The sequence below is a fragment of the Gekko japonicus genome, unplaced genomic scaffold, assembly GCF_001447785.1.
Source record: "Gekko japonicus isolate JY-2015 unplaced genomic scaffold, Gekko_japonicus_V1.1 scaffold141, whole genome shotgun sequence".
NCBI classification, from domain to species: Eukaryota; Metazoa; Chordata; class Lepidosauria; order Squamata; family Gekkonidae; genus Gekko; species Gekko japonicus.
Window position 1 is genome coordinate 1,569,003 of NW_015176455.1, and position 20,511 is coordinate 1,589,513.

Genomic DNA, 20,511 nt, shown 5'->3' on the forward strand with positions numbered 1-20,511 from the left:
GCAGCACGGTGTGTTCAAACTGGCACTCGCGCTGTGCGGCTCCTGTGGCGAACGCCACTTCCTGTTTGTGCGCATGCTCCATTGGGTGCTTGTGCGCATCCTGTGGAGACTTGGAAAAAAACACACTTTCTTTGCGACGGGACATGGGCGAGCGCCGGATGCCACAGAAGTCCACCGGAAACGCGGTCAGACGCCCGGCCTTGCCCCGCGGTTTCCGGAAACTAGTACCTCGTAGGTACTAGTTTTTTTTTTTTTTTTAATAAATTGATTTTTTTTATTTGTTTTATCCATTGCTTTTACATTCCAGGTTATTTAGCGTCTTACAATTTTTCCTCCCCTTCCCTCCCTCCTCCCTTCCCTATCTTCGTGTAGTCCTTAGTCTTTTCTCTCCAGCCACGGGCACAAAGTCAAAATCTTCCACCGAATGTCTTCCCTTCCCTCCTTGGATATCCACTCCAGATAGGTCTTCCATCTTTTCCAAATTTCTGCGGATTTCCCTTCCCAGGATGCCTCCTTGCGTAGGACTGCCGCGATGTCTGACTGTATGAAATCAAACAGATAGCTGTGCCAGATTTCCACTGTCCACTTACTTTTATCCTTCCAGCCCCAAGCTATAGCTGCTTTCCCCGCCAAAATCATAGCCTTGACTAGGGCTTGGTCTTCCTTATCCACACTTGAGTTTCCCATTGTGCTTGTCAGCATTAAATTGAAATCTATATTTAAATTTATTTTAGCTACCTTCCTTATAGCTTTAGTAATTTCCAACCAAAATATCCTTACTTCACTACACTCCCACCACATGTGTGCATACCAGCCTTTATATTGCCTACAGTGCCAGCAAAGTGAACTTGATCCTGGGAACATGTTAGCCAGTTGAGCCGGTGTCTTATACCATTTCGTGAGAAATTTATATTCCAATTCTTTGAATCTAAATACCTTAATTTTGTCTATTCCTCTCATAATTTTACCTGCCATCCTCTCTGTTATCCTTCCTTCTCTACTCCATACTTGTAAATATTCTATCATTTTATCTTTATTTAATATCATCTTTTTATACATTTTCCCTACTAGACCTTGTTTCTTCACAACCATTTCTTTATATATTTCTTCCATTGGTTCGTCTATCCACATGTCTTCTTTTTCATAGATCTCCTTTATAGCCTTATAGAGACCTGCTATTTTTAACCAGTGTTGTTTACCTATCTCCTCTGTTACTTCTTGGAGTGACTTGAGGATTTTCCCTCTAAACATATCCTCCACTCTATGATATCCTTTAGACCTTAAAATTTCCCACCATTTGATTTCTTGCTCCTTTTCTATGATAGTTTCCAATGGCGCCCATCTAGAGGGTCTCCTTAGCCAATGCGGTTGCCACTTCCTCCAGACTTCTAATGTTGATCTTCTAGGGCCTATTGTTAATTTTAGTTCATTAGCCTTAACTTTGTGAAACATACCTAATCTTCCTATATTGTTATTAATCTCATCCTCAAATTTAACCCATTTCAGTTCTTTTTCCTCACTTAATTCCAGTAATGATTTAAGTTGGAATGCCTCATAGTACTTATTTAAGTCTGGAACTCCCCATCCCAGTTCTGATTTATGGCTGTATACTATCCCTTTATGAAACCTACATTTTTTGTTGCCGAAAATCCACTCTTTTAATAATCTGTTCCACTGAGTAATTTTATTTTCCATTGCTCCCACTGGTAGTGTTTGGAGTAAGTACAATATTTTTGGTACCCAGAACATTTTAACACTTCTAATCTTAGAGGATATCCCTATTGTTTTGTTTTTCCACCTTCTCATATCCTTCTCTATTTTCTTCCAAATTTTATCATAATTTTCCTTTATCATCTTATCCAAATTTTTCTGTATTACTATTCCTAAATATTTAAATTTCTTAACTCCTAGCCCTATGTTTGTACTTCTGTTTATTTCTTTCTTTTCTTCTCTATTTACATTTACGTATAAAATTTCGGATTTTTCCATATTTACACTTAGCCCTGAGTTTTTTTCGAAATCCTCTAAAATAATCTTAACTTCCTTAACTCCCTCTTTAGGATTTGTCATGATGATTATGATGTCATCTGCAAACAAATTAATTTTCATTTCCGTCTTCCCTATCTTGTAACCTTCTATTCTTCCAGAATTCCGGATTCTTTCCGCTAACTGTTCTACTGCCATTATGAAGAGTAGCGGTGACAATGGGCACCCTTGCCGTACCCCTCTTTGTATAGGGAATGCTTGTGAGTGCTCATTATTTACTCTCACTATTGCCTTCCCTCCTTTATATATTTCCTTAATTGCCTCTAGGAATTCCTTTTCGATTCCCACTTTACTCATTATTTGCCATAGGTATTCATGAGCTAGAGTGTCAAAGGCTTTGTAAACGTCTAATTTTAGTAATCCTATCTTCTTCTGGTGTCCATGGTATAACACATTTAGGATATTCCTTATAGGGTGCGCTATGCTTCTACCTTTTACGAACCCATACTGATCACCTTTTATTATGGATGGTATTACCTTCTTTAGTCTGTTTGCCATTATTTTAGCAAAGATCTTATAGTCTAGGTTTAGGAGACTTATGGGTCTATATGATCCTACTTCTTTAGGGTCTTTCTGTGGTTTGAGGATCAGTATTATTTCGGTCATCCTCCACGAGTCCGGAGCGCTTTTACCCTCCAAAACTTCATTAAACAATACCTGAAGTTCCGGTATCAAGATATCCATCATTTCTTTGTAAAATTCCCCCGTATACCCATCTAACCCAGGAGATTTGCCCCTCTTAAGTTCTCTAATTACTTCCCTTATTTCTTGGGCCGTGATCTCATCCCTCAGTTTTCCTCTCTCTGTTTCTTCTATTGTTTGGCTGATTTCCTCCTGGAAATCTACTATATTCTTCTTTTTATACAGGTCTTTATAAAATTTCTCAAAGGCCTCTGTAATTTCCTTAGGGTTTTGTGTTACTTTCTTGTTATAATTAATACTTTTAACGCTTTGCTTTGCTCTTTTAATCTTCAAATAGTTTGCCAATCTTTTTGCTGTGTTAATAGTATTCCTCTGAAATTCATTTTTGACCATGAGTTCCTTTTTCCATAGTGTCGCTACATCTAAATCATTCAGCTGTTTCTGAATCTCTTTAATTTTACTTTGTATTCTAGGGTTGTATTTCCCTGCTAGTTTTCTTTGTAGCTCCTCTAGTTCTTGAAGTTTGGGTTGTCTTTTGTTATACCATTCCCTCTTTATATTCTTTTCTTTCTTTATACAGTGCCCTCTTATTACCGCCTTGGCGGCGTCCCATAATATGTTAGTGGATACTGTTCCTCTATTCTCTTTAAAGTATAAGCTTATTTGCTTCTCCATATATTTTCTGTCCTCTTCTTTACTCATTATTAGGCTATTGTATCTCCATGGTCTTTTTATATTGGGTTGCTTTATTTCAAACTCTATACTTATAGGAGCATGGTCGGATATCCAAATTGGATGGGTTTTAATGTCTTTTATAACTATGTTATTATTTTTTTCTAGTATAATGTAGTCTATACATGATGATGTTTTATGTCTGCTGGATATATGTGTAGGCCTCGGTTGTATACCTATACATTCGTGTGCTTCCTTCAGTCCCCATTCCCCAAGCTTAATATTATTGCTCCTTGTAATATCAAAATTCAAATCTCCTGATATGATCAATACACCTTCAGAAAAGTTTTGGCTCTTCTTGAAGATCCTAGTTAAAAATTTCTTTTGCTTTTTATTTGGGGCGTAGACATTTACTATTGTGTACCATTTCCCTTCCAGCTTAAATTTAACCAATAGGTATCTACCTTCTTTATCTATTAGCTTCTCCACCTCTTCCACTTGAAGCTTCCTGTGAATCAAAACTGCTACCCCTCTAACCTTAGCAATGCTTCTGGCTTCTCCCAAGACCTGCCACTGTGGATCATTTAATAGTGGTTTTTTGTCATTTTTCCTTTTGTGTGTCTCCTGCAAGCACAACATATCTATCCTTTGCTCTCTAGCTATTTTGGATATCCTATACCTCTTAAGATTTGATGTTAACCCATTTACATTCAGTGAAAGTAATCTTATTGTCCTATCCATTTTCCTTATTGTTTCGGACCTTTAGCCACCCTGGCTGGAGGTTATTATTATTCATTAAGAAATTCCTTCCCTCCCCTCCCCCCCCTGTGGTTGAGACAAATTTGGAGATGAAAACTTCATCCCGTCTCTCCACCTGCAGGAATGCACACACCCCCTCCCTCTCCCTAGTCTTTAAACATATTAATCTTGCTCATTTCACATTTCACATTTGTATACTTCCCTTTATGTAGTTTCCACAAGCGATTCCGTCCTTGGTCTTTTCTCGGCTCTCCCTGAACCTCCTTCTCCCGGGTCTTCTGTTGCCTCTATTTCTTCCTCCATGTCCTGGTCTCTGAGGTCATCTGTGTTTATTCCTAGTCGCTTGAGGAGTTCCACTGCCTCTTTAGGGTTTCTTGCTATATGCCTCCTTCCCTCCTTAAACACTATTATTGAGGAAGGATACCCCCATGAAAATTTTACATTGTTGGCGTATAGCCTCTGGCCGAAGGGTCTCATTTCTTTTTTCTTCATATTAGTTTCTGGAGAAAAGTCTTCTCTGAGCCAGACTTTTTTCCCCTTAAAGTTCAAGTCTGGTTTCTTTTTTAATGTCTTGTAGACTTGTTGCTGCAGTTTTTCTCTGCTAAATTTAATTATGACATCCCTTGGGGTTTCTCCCCCTCCTCTTCTCTGCAACCTGTGGGCTCTCTCAATATCTTCTGGGTTAATTTTAACCCCATTCTCTTCTATCCACGCCCTTAGGGATTCTTCCAAAGACTTAAAGCCTACCTCTTCAGTAATCCCTGCCAGGATTAGGTTTGCTCTTCTGTTACGATCCGACAAATCATTAAGCTGGGCTGCTAATTGGTTTAGCCGTTGTGTGTTTTTTACTGCCTGCTCCTTAGCAGAAACCGCAGTCTTCTTAATTGCTCCTATCTCTTCTGTCAAACCATTTAGTTTCTCTTTCACTTCTTTTAGCTCTTCCCCCATCTTTTCCTGGGAGGCTAAGACTTTCCTTTCAAAGCTAGCAAGTTGCTCAGAGAGCTCCCTTATCGTTTTTGCCATCTGGTCGTGCTGGGCGTTCCCCCGTAGGAGTATAATTAAATAACTGCTGTCTTACCAGGCTGAGGCTTTTCGCAGAGTTCTCCAGTTGACGGTTTATCTTTGCTGAGGCTGTCCTATGTTTTTTTTTCTCTGTAACTAAGGGTATTTACATTCTTTTGAGCTATAAAGGTTGTAAATCTCAGGAGCGGTCCGGGGAAGCTGCCAGCTATTCAGCGCATGCGTGCATCCCTCCGTAGGTACTAGTTTTTAACTCCGCACCTTCGGCGGGGAGCCACGGGTTCGCCACGGGAGCACTGCGCTTCCCAGATGTTGAGGTGAGATTGCGCCCGGAAAATCCATGGAACTCCCGTGCCTCTCCCGTGGCAACTTTGCCGTGTGACCGGGGCCAGTGTTAGCCACTTCATTGAGCCAGTTGGCACACCTTAAGAACCCTGGTGTTTTGCTTAGCTGTACTAGTTTTCATGTGAGTACCATCTATAGAAACTGAGAAAATAATTAACATTGTCTGATAGTGCCTTCTGCATAATTCTGGACTGACAGTATTGAGCAATATTAAACAGGAGTCTAGTGGCACTTTCAAGACTAGCAACATATATTCCAGCTTAAGCTTTCATGAGTTAGAGACTTCCTCAGGTGCATAGGACTGTCCATCCAAAGCAAGTAAATGTATATTCAGAGTTGGATCCACTATCATGATCTACTAACCCGTATATGTAATCTATCACTAAATTCAGCCGCTGTACCAGAAGAGTGGAGAGTAGCAAAATGTTACACCAGTTTTTTTAAAAGGGATCCAGAAGGGAACCAGGAAATTACAGGCCCGTCAGCCTAACATCTGTCCCAGGCAAATTAGTAGAAACTGTAATCAAAGATAGAATTGTTAGGCACATAGAGGAGCAAAGCCTGCTGAGAGAAAATCAGCATGACTTCTACAAAGGGAAGTCCCGCCTCACCAACCTTTTGGAATTCTTTGAGAAAGTGAACAAGCATGTAGACAACAGTGACCTGGTAGACATTATATACCTGGACTTTCAAAAGACTTTTTGATTCTGAAGGTGCACCTCATGAAAGACTCCTGAGTAAACAGTCATGGGGTAAGAGGATGGGTTCTCTTATGGGTTAAAAACTGGTCAAATGACAGGAAACAAAGAGTAGGAATCAATGGACTGTTCTCCCAATGGAGGAAAGTAAGCAGCGGGGTCCCACAAGGATCAGTATTGGGGCTGGTACTATTTAATTCATTCATAAATGATCTGGACCTAGTGGTGAGTAGTGTAGTGGCTAAGTTTGCAGATGACACTAAATTATTCAAGATGGTGAAAACTAAGGCTGACTGTGAAGTGCTCCAAGTGGACCTCCACAAACTGGGTGAGTAGGCGACAGTGTGGCGTATGAAGAACTTCAAGTACAGGCTAGTAGGGTCTGAACTCTCTGAGGGTGAGAGGAGAAAAGATCTTGGGGTCGTAGTGGATAGCTCAATGAAAGTGTCAACCTAGTGTGCTGCAATCAGTGAAAAAGACAAATTCTGTTTTCGAGATTATTCGGAAAGGGATTAAACATAAGACAGCCAATATTGTAACGCCCCCGTACAGAACTATGGTGCAGCCTCATTTGGAATACTGGGTACAGTTCTAGTCACCTTGTCTCAATAAGGATATTGCAGAGCTGGAAAAAGTACAGAAGAGGGCAGTCAAGAGGATTAGGGGGTTGGAGCACCTTCCCTGTGAGGAAAGGCTGAAGAGTGTGGGACTTTTCAGTTTAGAAAAGAGATGACCGAGGGAGGACATGATAGAGGTTTATAAACTTATGCAGGGGGTGGAGAGAGTTGACAAAGAGAATTCTTTCTCCCTCTCCCAAAGTACTAGAACTCAAGGGAAAAAAGAAAATATTACTTTACACAGAGAGTGATTAAAATGTTGAATTCACTGCCACAGGATGGAGTGATGGCCACAGGAATAAACAGCTTTACAAAGGAATTAGATTAGGGTTGCCAGGTCCCATTTTCTCCCCTGTGGGGGGAATGGGGGGCATGCTGGGAGGGGCCGTCCCTGATGTGATTATGTCCTGCAGAGTGACATCATCGCGCCAGGGGTGCAACACCCGTGCACATGCCCCCTGCTTTTCCCCAACCATTTAAAGGGAAGCTTCCCTTTAAATGGTTGGGGAAAAGTGGGTGCCAGGTCTGCACGGCTACTAGCCATAGTGGCTGAGGGGAACCTCAGTGTTGTACTGGAGTGTTGTACTGGATGGGCCATTGGCCTGATCCAACATTGGCTTCTCTTATGTTCTTATTAAATTTCAGTACAACATACTACCTGTGACGACCTCTTATCTGGGAAGGTCTAGTTTTACTTTAAAAGTTCTTATGGTTTATTTTTCTTTGGGTATTCTGGCTGCCACCAGGGAAATTTAGGCTTTCCCACACCTTTTCTATAATATTTTCCCTCTCTGGGTAGGTATTGTGACCCAGGGTCTGGGCTTTCGAAGGACCATGTGTTTCTTGAGGAATTTCGTTCAGAACTTGTGTCTTAAATAAAAGTAGATTTATTTGATGTTCACACACTCTTCCCTCTTATTGACAGGGATCAGGGCATGTCACTTTGTAACAATCTTTTCCTTAGGCCATATATGGTTACTGTTTCTTTATGCTTTAACTTTTCATAACACACACCAGACTTCTCTCAGACCTTAAAACAAACAAACTGCTTAACTCTTTTACTAGTCAGAACTTATAACAACTGCTTTCACACAGCCCTCTCTGCTGACAGACTCTGTTTAACTGTCTTTTTTCCCCTCTCATAACTCTAACAGACCCCCTTCAACTGGCACTCTTGACTGACATATCTTATCCTCCCTCCCCCTCTCTGTCAATCACCAATCACACCACATGCCTGTCCAGCATTCTACATTATCATCACACAGCCATGCAAACCACTTTTAAAGACACAAACTCACAAAACATGAAATCGTTACACTACCCCTCTGGTATCACAGCATTATCTGCAAACTTTACTTTTCCCAAGATGTAGCTCTGCTTGAAGTTCTGTTGACATTCTCTGCCTTTTGGGGAGTATTTATTTGCCCTTACTGTTCTGTAAAACTTTCTGTGGTGAAATATATTTGAATGGAATGCTGAGGAAAGATTATCATTTACTGGGAGGAATATCTATTTGGAAATCACATGGAATTGATCGTCTTTTTTTATTTATAGACTTATGCCAGCATTACTAAATGTGCTGAAACACAAGGATGAGTTGGTTTCTGCTGAAATCTACTTGCTTAGTGCAGTGACAGCTCTGTTGAAGGTTGTGGAAACGCTGCCACGCTTCCTGAGTCCGTATCTGCTGGACATTTTGCAGCAGGTGAGTAATGCCTGTTTTAATGTGGACATGGGAAACTATGAATCAGATGTCCCAGTAAAATGTATATGGTTTCTCTGTGAACTACCTTGATTAAATTTGTACACTTGTTCTGTAATTTGTAATATATAAAAGGAAGTAGTGTGTTTGGTGTTTTCTTCTGCTGGTCCAGAAGTCTTAGCATACTTGTTTGGTGTAGTGGTTAAGAGCGGCAGACTCTAATCTGGAGAACCGGGTTTGATTCCCCACTCCTCCACATGCAGATGCTGGGTGACCTTGAGTCGGTCACAGTTCTCTCAGAGCTGCTCTCTCAAGAGCAGTTCTCTCAGAGCTCTCTCAGCCCCACCTACTTCACAGAACGTCTGTTGTGGGGAGAGGAAGCGAAGGAGATTCTAAGCTACTCTGAGTGAAGGGTGGGATGTAAATCCAACTCTTCTCCTCCTCCTCCTCTAAATTCTGGGGATGGGAATCAGAAAAATAATAAAGTTGGAGATTATGCTGTTAGTCATCCACTCCAAGCACCTTCTTAAAACAGGGTAACCTCTTTAGAGCATCTCTTGCTGATTCCCATTTAGTGTTCCTTGAAACAATTCAGAAAGAAGATTCCAAAATGTCCTATGCAGGTTGTTTCACCAAGCTGAGAGCCAGTTTGGTGTTGTGGTTAAGAGCAGCGGACTCTAATCTAGAGAACCAGGTTTGATTCCGCCTTCCTCCACATGAAGCCAGCTGGGTGACCTTGGGCCAGTCACAGCTCTCGCAGAACTCTTTCAGCCCCACTTACCTCACAAGGTGACAGTTGCAGGGAGAGGAAGGAAAGGCAATTGATTGTAAGCCGCTCCAAGACTCCTTTGGGTAGTGAAGAGCCGGGTATAAAACCTACTCTTCTTCTTCATTGCTCTACTCTTATTGTTAGGAAATTCCTCTGAATTTCCTCTGAATTTTTAACACACATCTGCCTTCCTGCAGCTGAAGTTGTTTCTTGTACAGTTATCAATGGATATGCTGAAAATCACTTGGAAATATGGTTTTTGAGATCCTGCATCTTTATTCCATCTTACTCTATCCATCTTTCAACACACTACAACAAATAGCAAGAAACAGGACTCAGTAGTACAGCATATTTTGCAGGTTTAAGGTTTCAGGTTGTGTCCTTAGCATCTCTAGGTAATAGAAAAAAGGGAATACTTCTAACTGCAGATCTTCGACGTGGTCTCTGTGCTTCACACCCATGGGATCTAGTGTGCACGCGCTGGATCGATCGGTGCTGTAGCAAGCTCTTTTCAACGGATTTTCGCACCCAGTCTCTCTGGGCATGCGCAGGAACCCAACCGCGCATGCCCAGAGGGGTGGGCGCGAAAATCCATTGAAAAGAGCTTGCTACAGCACCGATCGATCCAGTGCGTGCGCACTAGATCCCATGGGTGTGAATGCACAGATGACCACTCGAAGATCACCAGTTACTGGTAAGCAACCTGCTTTTTTGGAGAGCCAGCACTAAATAGAATATTCAGTTCTCTGTCCCTTTTCTTTTTTCTTTGCTTTTAACATGCTTCAAAAGTCTCTTCCTTTCAGTCATTATTTTACAGCTCACGATTTCATCTTGCTGTAAACTTGCTACTCTAACCTCAAGCCTAGACCACTGCGACACACTTTTCATGCAGCTTCCATTAAAGAATACTCAGAAATATCAATTAGAACAGAATACAGCAGCTCACTTGTTTTCAAAGACATCGTTTTTGTCATGAAATATCTATTTTTAGAACACCTGCATTGGTTGTCAGTGTGTTTCCAAGCTCAATTTCAGATGCTAGGTTTAACTTCTAAAGTCGTTCATGACCTGGGACGCAGATATGTGAAGGATGTGCCTTGCTGATCATCCCAGTCTCTCCTCATGGTCCGGTCCCATCAAGAGATCCAGGTGGCCCATTCCAGGGATTTTTCATTGATTGCCCTGATGCTCTGGAACAGACTCCCACTGGGAGTGAGGATCACTTCATCCATAATCAGGGGCAGGGGGGGATTGAGATCCTATAACATTGTCATACAGGGTTTTTTGCTAATTTTGGGGGGGGGGGAACAGCCCAGTCATCGTATATTGGCTGATTTTTATGCTGTTGATTAAAAGGTGTATCTTTGTTTTAGATGTGGCAGTTTTGTTTGTTGTTGTTCAGTCGCACAGTCGAGTCTGACTCTTTGCGACACCATGGACCAGATCACGCCAGGCCTTCCTGTCTTCCGCCGTCCTCTGACATTTGCTCAATTTCATGTTCATTGCATCGATGACACTGTCTAACCATCTCATCCTTTGCCGTCCCCGTCTTCTTTGACCTTCAGTCTTTCCCAGCATCAGGGTCTTCTCCAGGGAGTGCTCCCTTCTCATTTGGTGGCCAAAGTATTTGAGCTTCAGTTTCATTATCTGGCCTTCCAGGGAACAGTCAGGGTTGATTTCTTTTAGGATTGACTGATTTGATCTTCTTGCAGTCCAAGAGACTTAGTTTTTACAAGCCAGCCTTGGCTGGGAGGGTGGGGTATAAATTTGAGAAATAAATACATATATTATAAATCACCTTGAGGCCACATTTGTGGGGAAGAATGGTTTTTAAATAAAGGTCTCAGGTTGACTCTCTGGCATCTCCAGTTAAAAGACCTTCGATAGCAAGTTTTGGGGAAAACTTTGTTCAGGTGTAGAACCATGCAGAGCCATTATCAAGCAGAATAGACAGCATTAGACTACACAGACCAATGATCTGACTTTATTTAATAATAATTTATACACTGTAATGATTGGATCAATATCTTTCTTCCCCCCCTTTGTTCTGACACAATGTTAGGTAATCCGTTTGGAAAGAATTGGAGCTGAAATGGGCCCTTCATCGCACCTGAATATACGTATGACATCACTGATCACCACCCTAGCAACCAAACTCCCACCAAGGGTTCTTCTGCCAGCAGTTACAAAATGTTACAATGAGATTTCAAATGCTTGGAAGGTTAGGTTTGTTACAGTTCTTCATGGAAGCAAATTAGAATCTGCTCGTTAGAGGACTGTGAGAGAAGGGGGATCACCACCACTGTCTTCAGTGTAAACATTTCATAGGATACCAATAATGTCAAACATGGTTCTCAGCTTTCATACTGGGCCTTCCTGAGTCAGGCAAACACCGATGCTTCCTAAAATGTGACAGTACCAGCCCAGAGGCAAAACCAGACTGCTGCTTTCTGTCCGGAAGGTTTCCACCCCTTGCCTGCGCCTCAAAACAAAAGAATTCTTGTCTAAGAGAGGTGGTATGCCAAGAAGCTAGCATGCATTAAGTGTAGGTCTTTACCTAAACCTAATGAAACCTGCTACTTCAGAAGACATTTATGCTCTCCCTTCTCAGTTCTTTTTAGTTTAGGCAAAAAAAGAAAATGATTTCCTGTTTTAGGAGGAACAGTATATATGGTCATGTATCCACTAAGAAGAATTATTTATAAAAATAGCAGAATAGCCCATGATTATATTAGAAATTGGGTTTTCCCCAGTGGTGTTTTTTTGAACACCTGTCAATTGGTTGATTTTGTTCTTGTTTTCTTTTCTAGCTGTGTCTACGTACACTTATGAACATCCTGAAGGAGCACATTATAGTTTTGGGAAAAGATCAGCTCACTGCCCATCAGTCCGAGTTAACAGCATTTTTTATGAAGGCACTGGACCTCAGAGCTGAGCACTCTCAGGTGGTGTATGGGAGATCTTTGTGGAGCAAGCATGGTTGTACAAGTTCTTTGCCTGATGTGTCAAATTGTTTTTAATTACTCTTGTCTGAAAACATTGGCTGTAATCCTGCACATGGGCTGCTTAGATCTTGATGACTAATAGGATTCAAGGAGCCCAGCTGTATAAATGGTTGCATCTCTGGTTTTGCCTTTTCTTGAGACATTGACTCGTTAACTAAGAGATTATTTCATCTGAGAATCAAGGGCATCTTTAATGTCAGGATGTTGCTGTGTAACTTTTAACTGATAGAATTTGTGTTTTTTTTTAGGATGATCTGGAGGAAGTTGGTAAAATCGAATTTCATATTATCACTTGCTTAATTAGCATGATTATGAAGCTTTCTGAAATATCTTTCAGGCCCCTTTTCTTCAGGGTAAGAGTTCTGATAACTTCCTTGCTGTTTATTTATATATATACTAGTGGCAAAGCCCGTTGTAGCATAAATACAACAAGTAATAGACAGATGGTTGTGAGCAGAGGCGAAACCCCCCGGACAGGAACCCCTCGTGGCGCTCCGTGGGGCAAGCCCAGGGAACCAATAGGCATGCGGTGCCCCCTCCCGGACGGGCGGACTCGTATTACGTGGCGTGTAACTGGGACAGGGCGGCTGGCTTCCTCGTTTGAAGGCTCTGCATTACCTGCTGTGTGAGGGCCCTGCCATTGGCCCGGGGAGGGGAGGGAGGCCCTGGCTCTCCCGCTGCTTGCGAGGCCCACCGCTCCCAGCAGCCACCCACCTCAGCCGCCTCGGCTGGCGCTACAGATGGCAGGCCGCAGTGACTCAGGCCCAGGTCGCACATCCCCTGTCAGCCCCCGCTCTCTCAAAAAGAGGTGATGGGGGCGAACGGAGCAGCCGCAGTGACCCACAGTGAGGCGCACCAACCCCTGGGCTGATGCAGCGGGTAATTGTCACATTCGGCCGTGGCCTGCCCCAGCCGCAGAGAAGGGAGGCATCTGGGAGCAGACGGAGCAGGCGTCCCAGGTGGGTGGGAGCGGAGGTCCATCATCCAGGAAACCTGTGCTGTGCCCCGTCGCTCCCCTGGAGAACCTATCACTGGTGGACCACAGGCAGCCCTTTATCCTGTGGTATCAAAGTGGTCCACAGTGGCTGGCTTGTCCCTTGCCAAACTCCCCCTTACCAAGCACGGCACGTCCCCGCCACTGGGACGGTAGAGAGGTCCTGGCTCTCCCACCACTGGCCAGGCCCACCCCCGCGTGCATCCAGCCACCTCTCCGTCTTCGGACCTGCAAATGGCGAGCTGCGGTGACTTGTGCCGTTGAGGGCTCTCTGCCATTACGCTGTGTTCCCCCATTGTCTTGCAGTCAGTTTCCTCACCCTCCGGTCGCTGGAAGGGCCGTCTTGTCCCTCGGCTCCCAGCACAGTGAGGCCGAAACTCCACTCCCTTCCCTGGCTCCCTCTAGAGTGAGGGCGAAATGCCGCCCATCAACTTGGTGGGCAGGGCCGAGGCCACGCAGCGAGCCAGTGCAGCCACAGGATTGGGAGTCCATGAGAGTGGCAGCTGAGCGGGCCAAAGGTTGTGGGAGCATGTCCAGGAGTCACACCAAAACTCTTTTATGTGTATAAGGAGAGATAAACCGTGTGTATAAGTATATATAAATGCCATATATATTTATATTACAATTTGTATTCACATTTCTAGCAATTAGTATTTGTTTCACACTATCTTGTACACAACTAAATTTTCTTTCTCTTTCAGCTCTTTGATTGGGCCAAAACTGAGGATGCCTCGAAGGATAGGCTGTTGACTTTCTGCCGATTGGCAAATTGCATTGCTGACCAGCTTAAAGGGCTGTTCACTCTCTTTGCTGGTCATTTAGTGAAGCCTTTTGCTGACACTCTGAACCAGATCAATACTTCCAAAACTGGTAAGTTTCCAATAGCCACCAATGCAAAAAGATAGTTTGACATTTATTATATTTATATTTTTCTCTTTTCCCATACTCATTTTACAAGTTAGCTACAAATAAAAAACCAGAACTACTCAACTCTGAAAGACAAATTACAAGCAGAACAAATCATAAAAAATTATTTATTTATTTACTAGGAAAAAGGCTTGTTGTGGAAATAAATACAGCGGTCTCTAGAAAGAGGCTCTGGACGGGTGCCCCAGCCTTGGACGTGTCAATTTGCTGTGGCGACCTCAGCAGGGTATAATGACACTGAGTCCACCATTTTCTCCAGAGGAACTGATCTCTGCTACCTAAAGAACAGTTGTAATTTTAAGGGATCTCCAGCCCTCACCTGGAGATTGGCAACGATGGTTCCCCAGAAGGGAATGGTTGGTTTGGAGGCTGGAGTCTATGGCTTTGTACCTGTCCAAGGTCCCACACCTCCTGAAACCTCACCCTCACATCTCCAGGAATTTCCCACCTGGAGTTGGCAACCCTATCTCCTTCCCAGCCAATCATCAACCTACCTTTATTTCCCCCTCACTCTTCAGCTTTCCACCCCCCACGCACCTGCAGCCTCTCCCGTGCTCTGAAGCCCTGACAGCTATGTCACATTGGCTGTCATACGGGGGCTGCCTCAGCAGCATATAAGAATACAGAGCCCACCATTTTCTCCAGGGGAACTGATCTCTGCCATCTGGAAAGCAGTTGTAATTCTGAATGATCTCCAGCCCTCACCTGGAGATTGGACACATTTTACCTCAGAACAGCAAACTGTTTAGAATGTTAGAGGCAAAAGCCAATCAAGTTGCATATGGAAACGACCTCTGTGTTCCGAGGCAAAAGCCAATGAGGCTGCATATGCAAATAACCTCTGTGTTCTGACTGGCTATGGGGGGGGGGGCAGCAAACTGTTTAGAATGTTGGAGGCAAGACTCAAACAATGCAGCCTGTGGATAGGGACAGATTCTGAGTGACACACCAGGGCGCCAACCAATTCCGGAGCGTGTGGAATGTTCTAGAGAAATGCCACCACCATTCAGCTTTTATATATAAGGGAGATTTATTTGATTTATACCCTGCCAAAGCAGGCTCAGGGTAGCTTACAAAAATCACAGCATTTGAGACACTGTTTGAGGCAGTGCTTGTTTAGATACTCCTGCGTACCTACAAAATACTACAGCAGAGAAATGCAACACATGATAAACTACCTGTTGGTCTCAGGCAGATGATTTTGAGCTAGGATCAGTAGGAAGGGTTGGGGAGAAGAAACAGTGCTCCTTTCCTGGCCACCCAGCCTTGCTGAATCTATAGATTTTCTTCTCGATCTTCAAAGCCTGTGCCTGCAGGCATAAAAGAATAGATGTGCAGGTTCTTTCTAAAGAAAGCTGGATTGTGTCCATAGTGATGCATTGGATACTGTGCTACAAGCCAGCTATCATGATTTATAGCATTCATTTCAATACACAGATATTGTGTTTGTCAGAGTGTAGCTCGAGTGCTGCTCATATCCAAAGAAATATAAAGAGCTTCTTTATCCTTAGTATGTTCAGAGCTAATGTCACAGCATTGGTTGTTTGTTTAGATATTATATGCTTCCTTGTTGCATGCACAAGCCTGCATTGGCTGCATATGGCATGTCATTTTTGGTGGCTGTGCAGCACAGTGTGTCTCATTCCTTTCTCTGTTGTGCTTTTTTTTGTATGCAGATGAAGCTTTCTTTGACTCAGAAGAAAACACCGCAAAGAGCTGCTTATTGCTACAGTTCATCCTTGGTTGTTTACATAAAATTTTCCTTTTTGATTCCCATCATTTTGTGAGCAAAGAGAGGGCAGAAACTTTGATGATGCCTTTAGTTGACCAGGTATTATTCACTTAGTAGGTAAACAATGAAAATGTTGATAGCCTCTCTGCATGAATTCCCTCTTTCATTTCACTTCCTTTTTTCCCTTCCTTTTCATTATACACTACAAACATACATGAAAACAAACAACGCATAACTACCACTTACAAACATAGAACATATAACAGGAGGAGACTTATTCCATATTCTATTCTTCAATTATCTATTTGTTACATTTCTAATCTCATTGTCTATTTTACTAGCTTTATCTTTTCTGCGTTCTCAAATTTCCATCAAGTTATTACGCTTATATTATACCAGTCATAAAATCTCTTCCAAGTTTTTTGAAAAGTCCATTCCGTTCCAGCTCTCATCTCCAATGTCAATTTGTGATTCTCAGCCGTTTCAAACAGCTTATTCACATATTCTTGTTTCGTTGGAATCTCCATTGTTTTCCAATATTTAGCATATGAAATCCTTGCTGCTGTCGACAAGTGAACAATCAAATACCTATCCGCTTTATCAATTTCACTTCCTTTTGTGGTTGTTCAAAGGGACATAAACCATTTTAGGTTTTATCCTAAGTTTACATAAAGCAGTGATATAGACATGAATATGGGTGACCTTGTTGCTTTGTCCTTAGCTCGAAAACATGATTGGAGGAGAAGAGAAGTTCCAGGAACGAGCGACAGGGCATCTGATCCCCTGTATAGCTCAGTTTGCTGTTGCAATGGCAAATGATTCTCTGTGGAAGCCACTAAACTATCAGATTTTGCTGAAGATGAGGCATGCATCACCAAAGGTATATGACAGAATGTTGAGAGAGTCTCACCTTTACATCACACTGGTTAAGATAGCAGTTAATTGCCTAACTGAATTTATTCTGTCTTTGGGAACGCACAACAGTGTTTTAAAATATGAGGTGCAATAGTAGGTAATAGATTGAGTTATGGGTGTTGTGTTGAGGAATCAGTAATAACCATGGGCAACCTTGCATATGCTGTATTCAACAAAGTTGTAACTTTCTGTGTACAAAGACATGGAGTTTAGCACGTCCTCTAGAGACTGAGTGTCAAAGTGCAGTTTCTTTCAGTGGTGGTGCAAAGAAACACTGCTGTAACCTTGCTATTCCTTTTTCTAGGTTCGATTTGCTGCTTTATTAGCTGTGCTGGAGCTTGCAGAAAAAATAAGAGAGAATTATATGGTACTACTACCAGAATCTATTCCCTTCTTAGCTGAGCTTATGGAAGGTAAGAGATTGCATGGTCTTGTTCTCTGCTGCCAGAATTTTTGCTTTGTCTCCTCTTTGGGGAAATTGTCTATCATGTTTGCATTCTGTCTTTCCTCCATGGAGATCAGGAATAGCATGTGGACAGCCTTCCCTTGTGGAAGATCCATACAGATTTGGGGCTTCTTGTTGAAAACAGTCAGCTGTCCCAATAAACGTCCTGTGCATTATGTGTGAAATCAACCCAGAAAAAGGTCTAATTCATAAATTTTTAATAATTAGCATATATTACCTGTTGAGTGGCAAGCTCTTGTGTAATGGGAGCCATGACACTACATCTACTGTGGCACCCAGATTTATTGATTGGCATAGCTGATTAACATCCTGAGTTGACAAGCAGCCCTCTCGAAACCACTGCTGAGGGCCTGGGACCCCAACAATATAAGAGGCAATGCAAGGGGCTGCAGCCAAGTAGGAATCAGTAAAAATTCCCTACTCCCAGTGTAACTCTTGGGTGAGCGTGAAGCAAGCTCCATGAAAAGAGGACACAGTCCCAGCAGAGGGAGGGAAGATAGCAAAAAAGCCCTGCTGTGAACTTGCTGCTTAGGTTTCAATCCAGTGTTCAGCATGGACTAATATGGTTAACCCTTGTGGTACTAAAATGCCCTTACGTCTGAGTTGTTCCAAGTCCTGCTCCTCCCATAGACAGGTTCATTTCTGTGTGTGCTAGCAGCATTATGTGACATTTCTTGTCAGTCTGACAGCAGCAGCTTTGGCTCTGCTGAGCGGCGCCTGTAGTGGTTGAATGGCTTGGCTGTATTTATAACACTGCCCTGTATGTCAGAAAGCTGCTCAGGGGCAACAGGTGCCATGCCACTGAGTTCATTGTAAAGGCTGCATTGTAATGATGATGAGCTAACTCTGGACTGTGTTTCCTTACATAGTTCTGGGGAGTTAAACAGAATGTGTTTTTGAAAAACTGTACTAAAAACAATAGGCTGTAGATATTTTCCATTGGAACTTCTTTTGCAACATGCTCTCAAGGTTTTCACTGCACTGAGTATGCTTAAAGGACTGTCAGTGCAAACTGGGGCAGTTTCATCACTTTAAAGATAAATACTACAAAGAACGGTTGGGGGCACAAAAGTACTGCAGAGTTGTCGGACATTTTTTAGTGATTGTGTTGCTTTTGGCTTTATTAAAAGATGAATGTGAAGAAGTTGAGCATCAGTGCCAGAAGACAATTCAACAGCTTGAAGTTATTCTTGGAGAATCGCTGCAGAGCTACTTCTGACACCATCATTGGTTTCATGATTCAGAGACTTACGAACTGCTCAGCATCAGGACCAAGAAGCAGACCTGTTGCACCCAGGGCCGCAAGCTTAAACCTTCTTGCTGTATATTCTTCCTAGCATTCAGAGTTCTTAATTGTATATTTATAAACATTAGTAATGGTGAACATTTAATGTTAAACAAAGGACTTTTAAATTTTATAAATAGCGTTTTCATTGCTCTTGGAATGTGAAATGTTTGTGGGAAACTGTTCCTTCTGTTTTTTGAGACACTTCTGAAAGAACTGAAAACATGGGCCCTGCAGAGCTCAGGGGTGGTTTGCGAAAGAAAACACAATGAACATGGGCCTTGCTTTGCTGGAAAGGCTCCACACATGTTAAAGGTATGCGCATTCTTAGAAGTGAGCATGATTCTTCCCTGTGGTCATCTGGTTGTTTGTATTCAGCCAGAGAGCAGGACAGACATGCTTCCTTAGTGTAAAGAGGGAGCACGTTGCTGGGGAGAGGATGGCTTCAGACTTTGTAAAAGAAAGATGTTAATCTTCTGTAGCCTCACTGACTGTGTTTTGGTTTTATGGTGACAGGTAGCAAGGGAGAGAATGAGCGGAGAAATAATGGAAGTGAGGCATAATGACCAGCCACTATTGATCTTCCTCCAAATGGGATTTGGTTAATGTGTCTCTGTGCACAGCCTTGCTGACAGTAACTGCATCGCTAGGAAAGCTTTTTGGAAGTAGAAACAGCAACACCATTTCTCTAATCTTGTTCAGTATTTTCTTTAAGAAAATGTGCTTGCTGAACACTTTCCTGCAGAAAATGGTGGAAAGTTACTTCACTTCTATAGGACTTCAGGTGGAACAGATCAAATTCCTATTTCCCTTCCCCTACAGAATAGATAGCTCAATGTGCAGCAAGTTTTTCTAGAAGATTACATGCATTGTAAAAAGAACCATGCTGGATCAGGCCAGTGGTCCATCTAGTCCAGCAACCTGTTTCATGAAGCGGCCATTACCCTGGAGGGCCAACAAGCAGGGCACAGAAGAAAAGGCCTTCCCCTGATGTCACCTCCTAGAACTGGTACTCAGGGGTTCACTGCCTCTGAATAGGGAAGTTTCCCTTACCGTGGCAAGTGGTCATTGATGACCCTCTATGAATCTTGTCTAACCATCTATGCTCATGGCCATCACTGCATCCACTGACAGTGAATTCCACAATTTAATTACTTGTTGGGTAAAGAAGTATTTCCTTTTCTCTGCCCTATTGCCCATGAACTTTGTTGGGTGACCACAGGTACTAGTATTATGGTAGAAAAAAAGTTCTCTCTCTTATCTATTTTCTCCACCCCATACATAATTCTGTAAACCTCAATCATGTTCCCTGTCGGTTATCTTTTTTTCTGAACTTTAGCCTTTCCTCATAGAAAAGGTGCTCCAACCTCTTAATCATCTTGGCTGTCTTTTTCCAGCTCTGTGATGTTGTTTTTGAGATACAGTGACCAGAAATATGCACAATATTCCAAATGAGGCCTCACCTTGTATCTATATACAAGGATATTATCATTGTGGCAGTTTTTATGTTCCATTCTTTTCTCCCACAGCATGGGGCTGGCCTTTTTCAGTGCTGCCACATACTGAGTCATCACTTTCACTGAACTATCCATGAGTACAAAACTCCTGATTATCTAAAATTGTGAGAACACACAGTGAGGTTTGTTTTTGTTTTGCCTGAATGAAGTAACAATTTGTTGGAGGTAAAATATTTTCTGTAATAAATGGTGAGTGATATTAAAATAACAATTCCAACTATAAGCAAATTAAACAGACTATTGCAATTCTTTTAAGTACACACAAACCCCTTGAATTTATAGAATTTTAGTTTTATTGTTAAAGTAATGAGCTTTCTACATAGCTTCACAGAAGTTAAAAATCAATTCTGAATTTTCCAAAGCTGTACAAACATTTTGTGGGGAGTTCGGGCGGGGGGGG

The 20,511-nt window shown here is 42.4% G+C and overlaps 1 protein-coding gene across 1 annotated transcript in view; it reads left to right on the forward strand.

Annotated features, from left to right (window-relative positions):
• The window catches only part of HEATR1 (HEAT repeat containing 1), a 67,992-nt gene extending 48,463 nt beyond the window's left edge, over nucleotides 1-19,529 (forward strand). The window contains exons 37-45 of the mRNA XM_015426914.1: nucleotides 8,354-8,504; nucleotides 11,333-11,491; nucleotides 12,081-12,215; nucleotides 12,524-12,628; nucleotides 13,971-14,139; nucleotides 15,873-16,027; nucleotides 16,650-16,808; nucleotides 17,148-17,256; nucleotides 18,440-19,529. Of these exons, the coding sequence (XP_015282400.1) occupies nucleotides 8,354-8,504; nucleotides 11,333-11,491; nucleotides 12,081-12,215; nucleotides 12,524-12,628; nucleotides 13,971-14,139; nucleotides 15,873-16,027; nucleotides 16,650-16,808; nucleotides 17,148-17,256; nucleotides 18,440-18,528 (1,231 nt within the window). The 3' untranslated portion in view covers nucleotides 18,529-19,529. The remainder of the gene's footprint in view (nucleotides 1-8,353; nucleotides 8,505-11,332; nucleotides 11,492-12,080; nucleotides 12,216-12,523; nucleotides 12,629-13,970; nucleotides 14,140-15,872; nucleotides 16,028-16,649; nucleotides 16,809-17,147; nucleotides 17,257-18,439) is intronic.
• The last annotated feature ends 982 nt before the right edge of the window (nucleotides 19,530-20,511 follow it).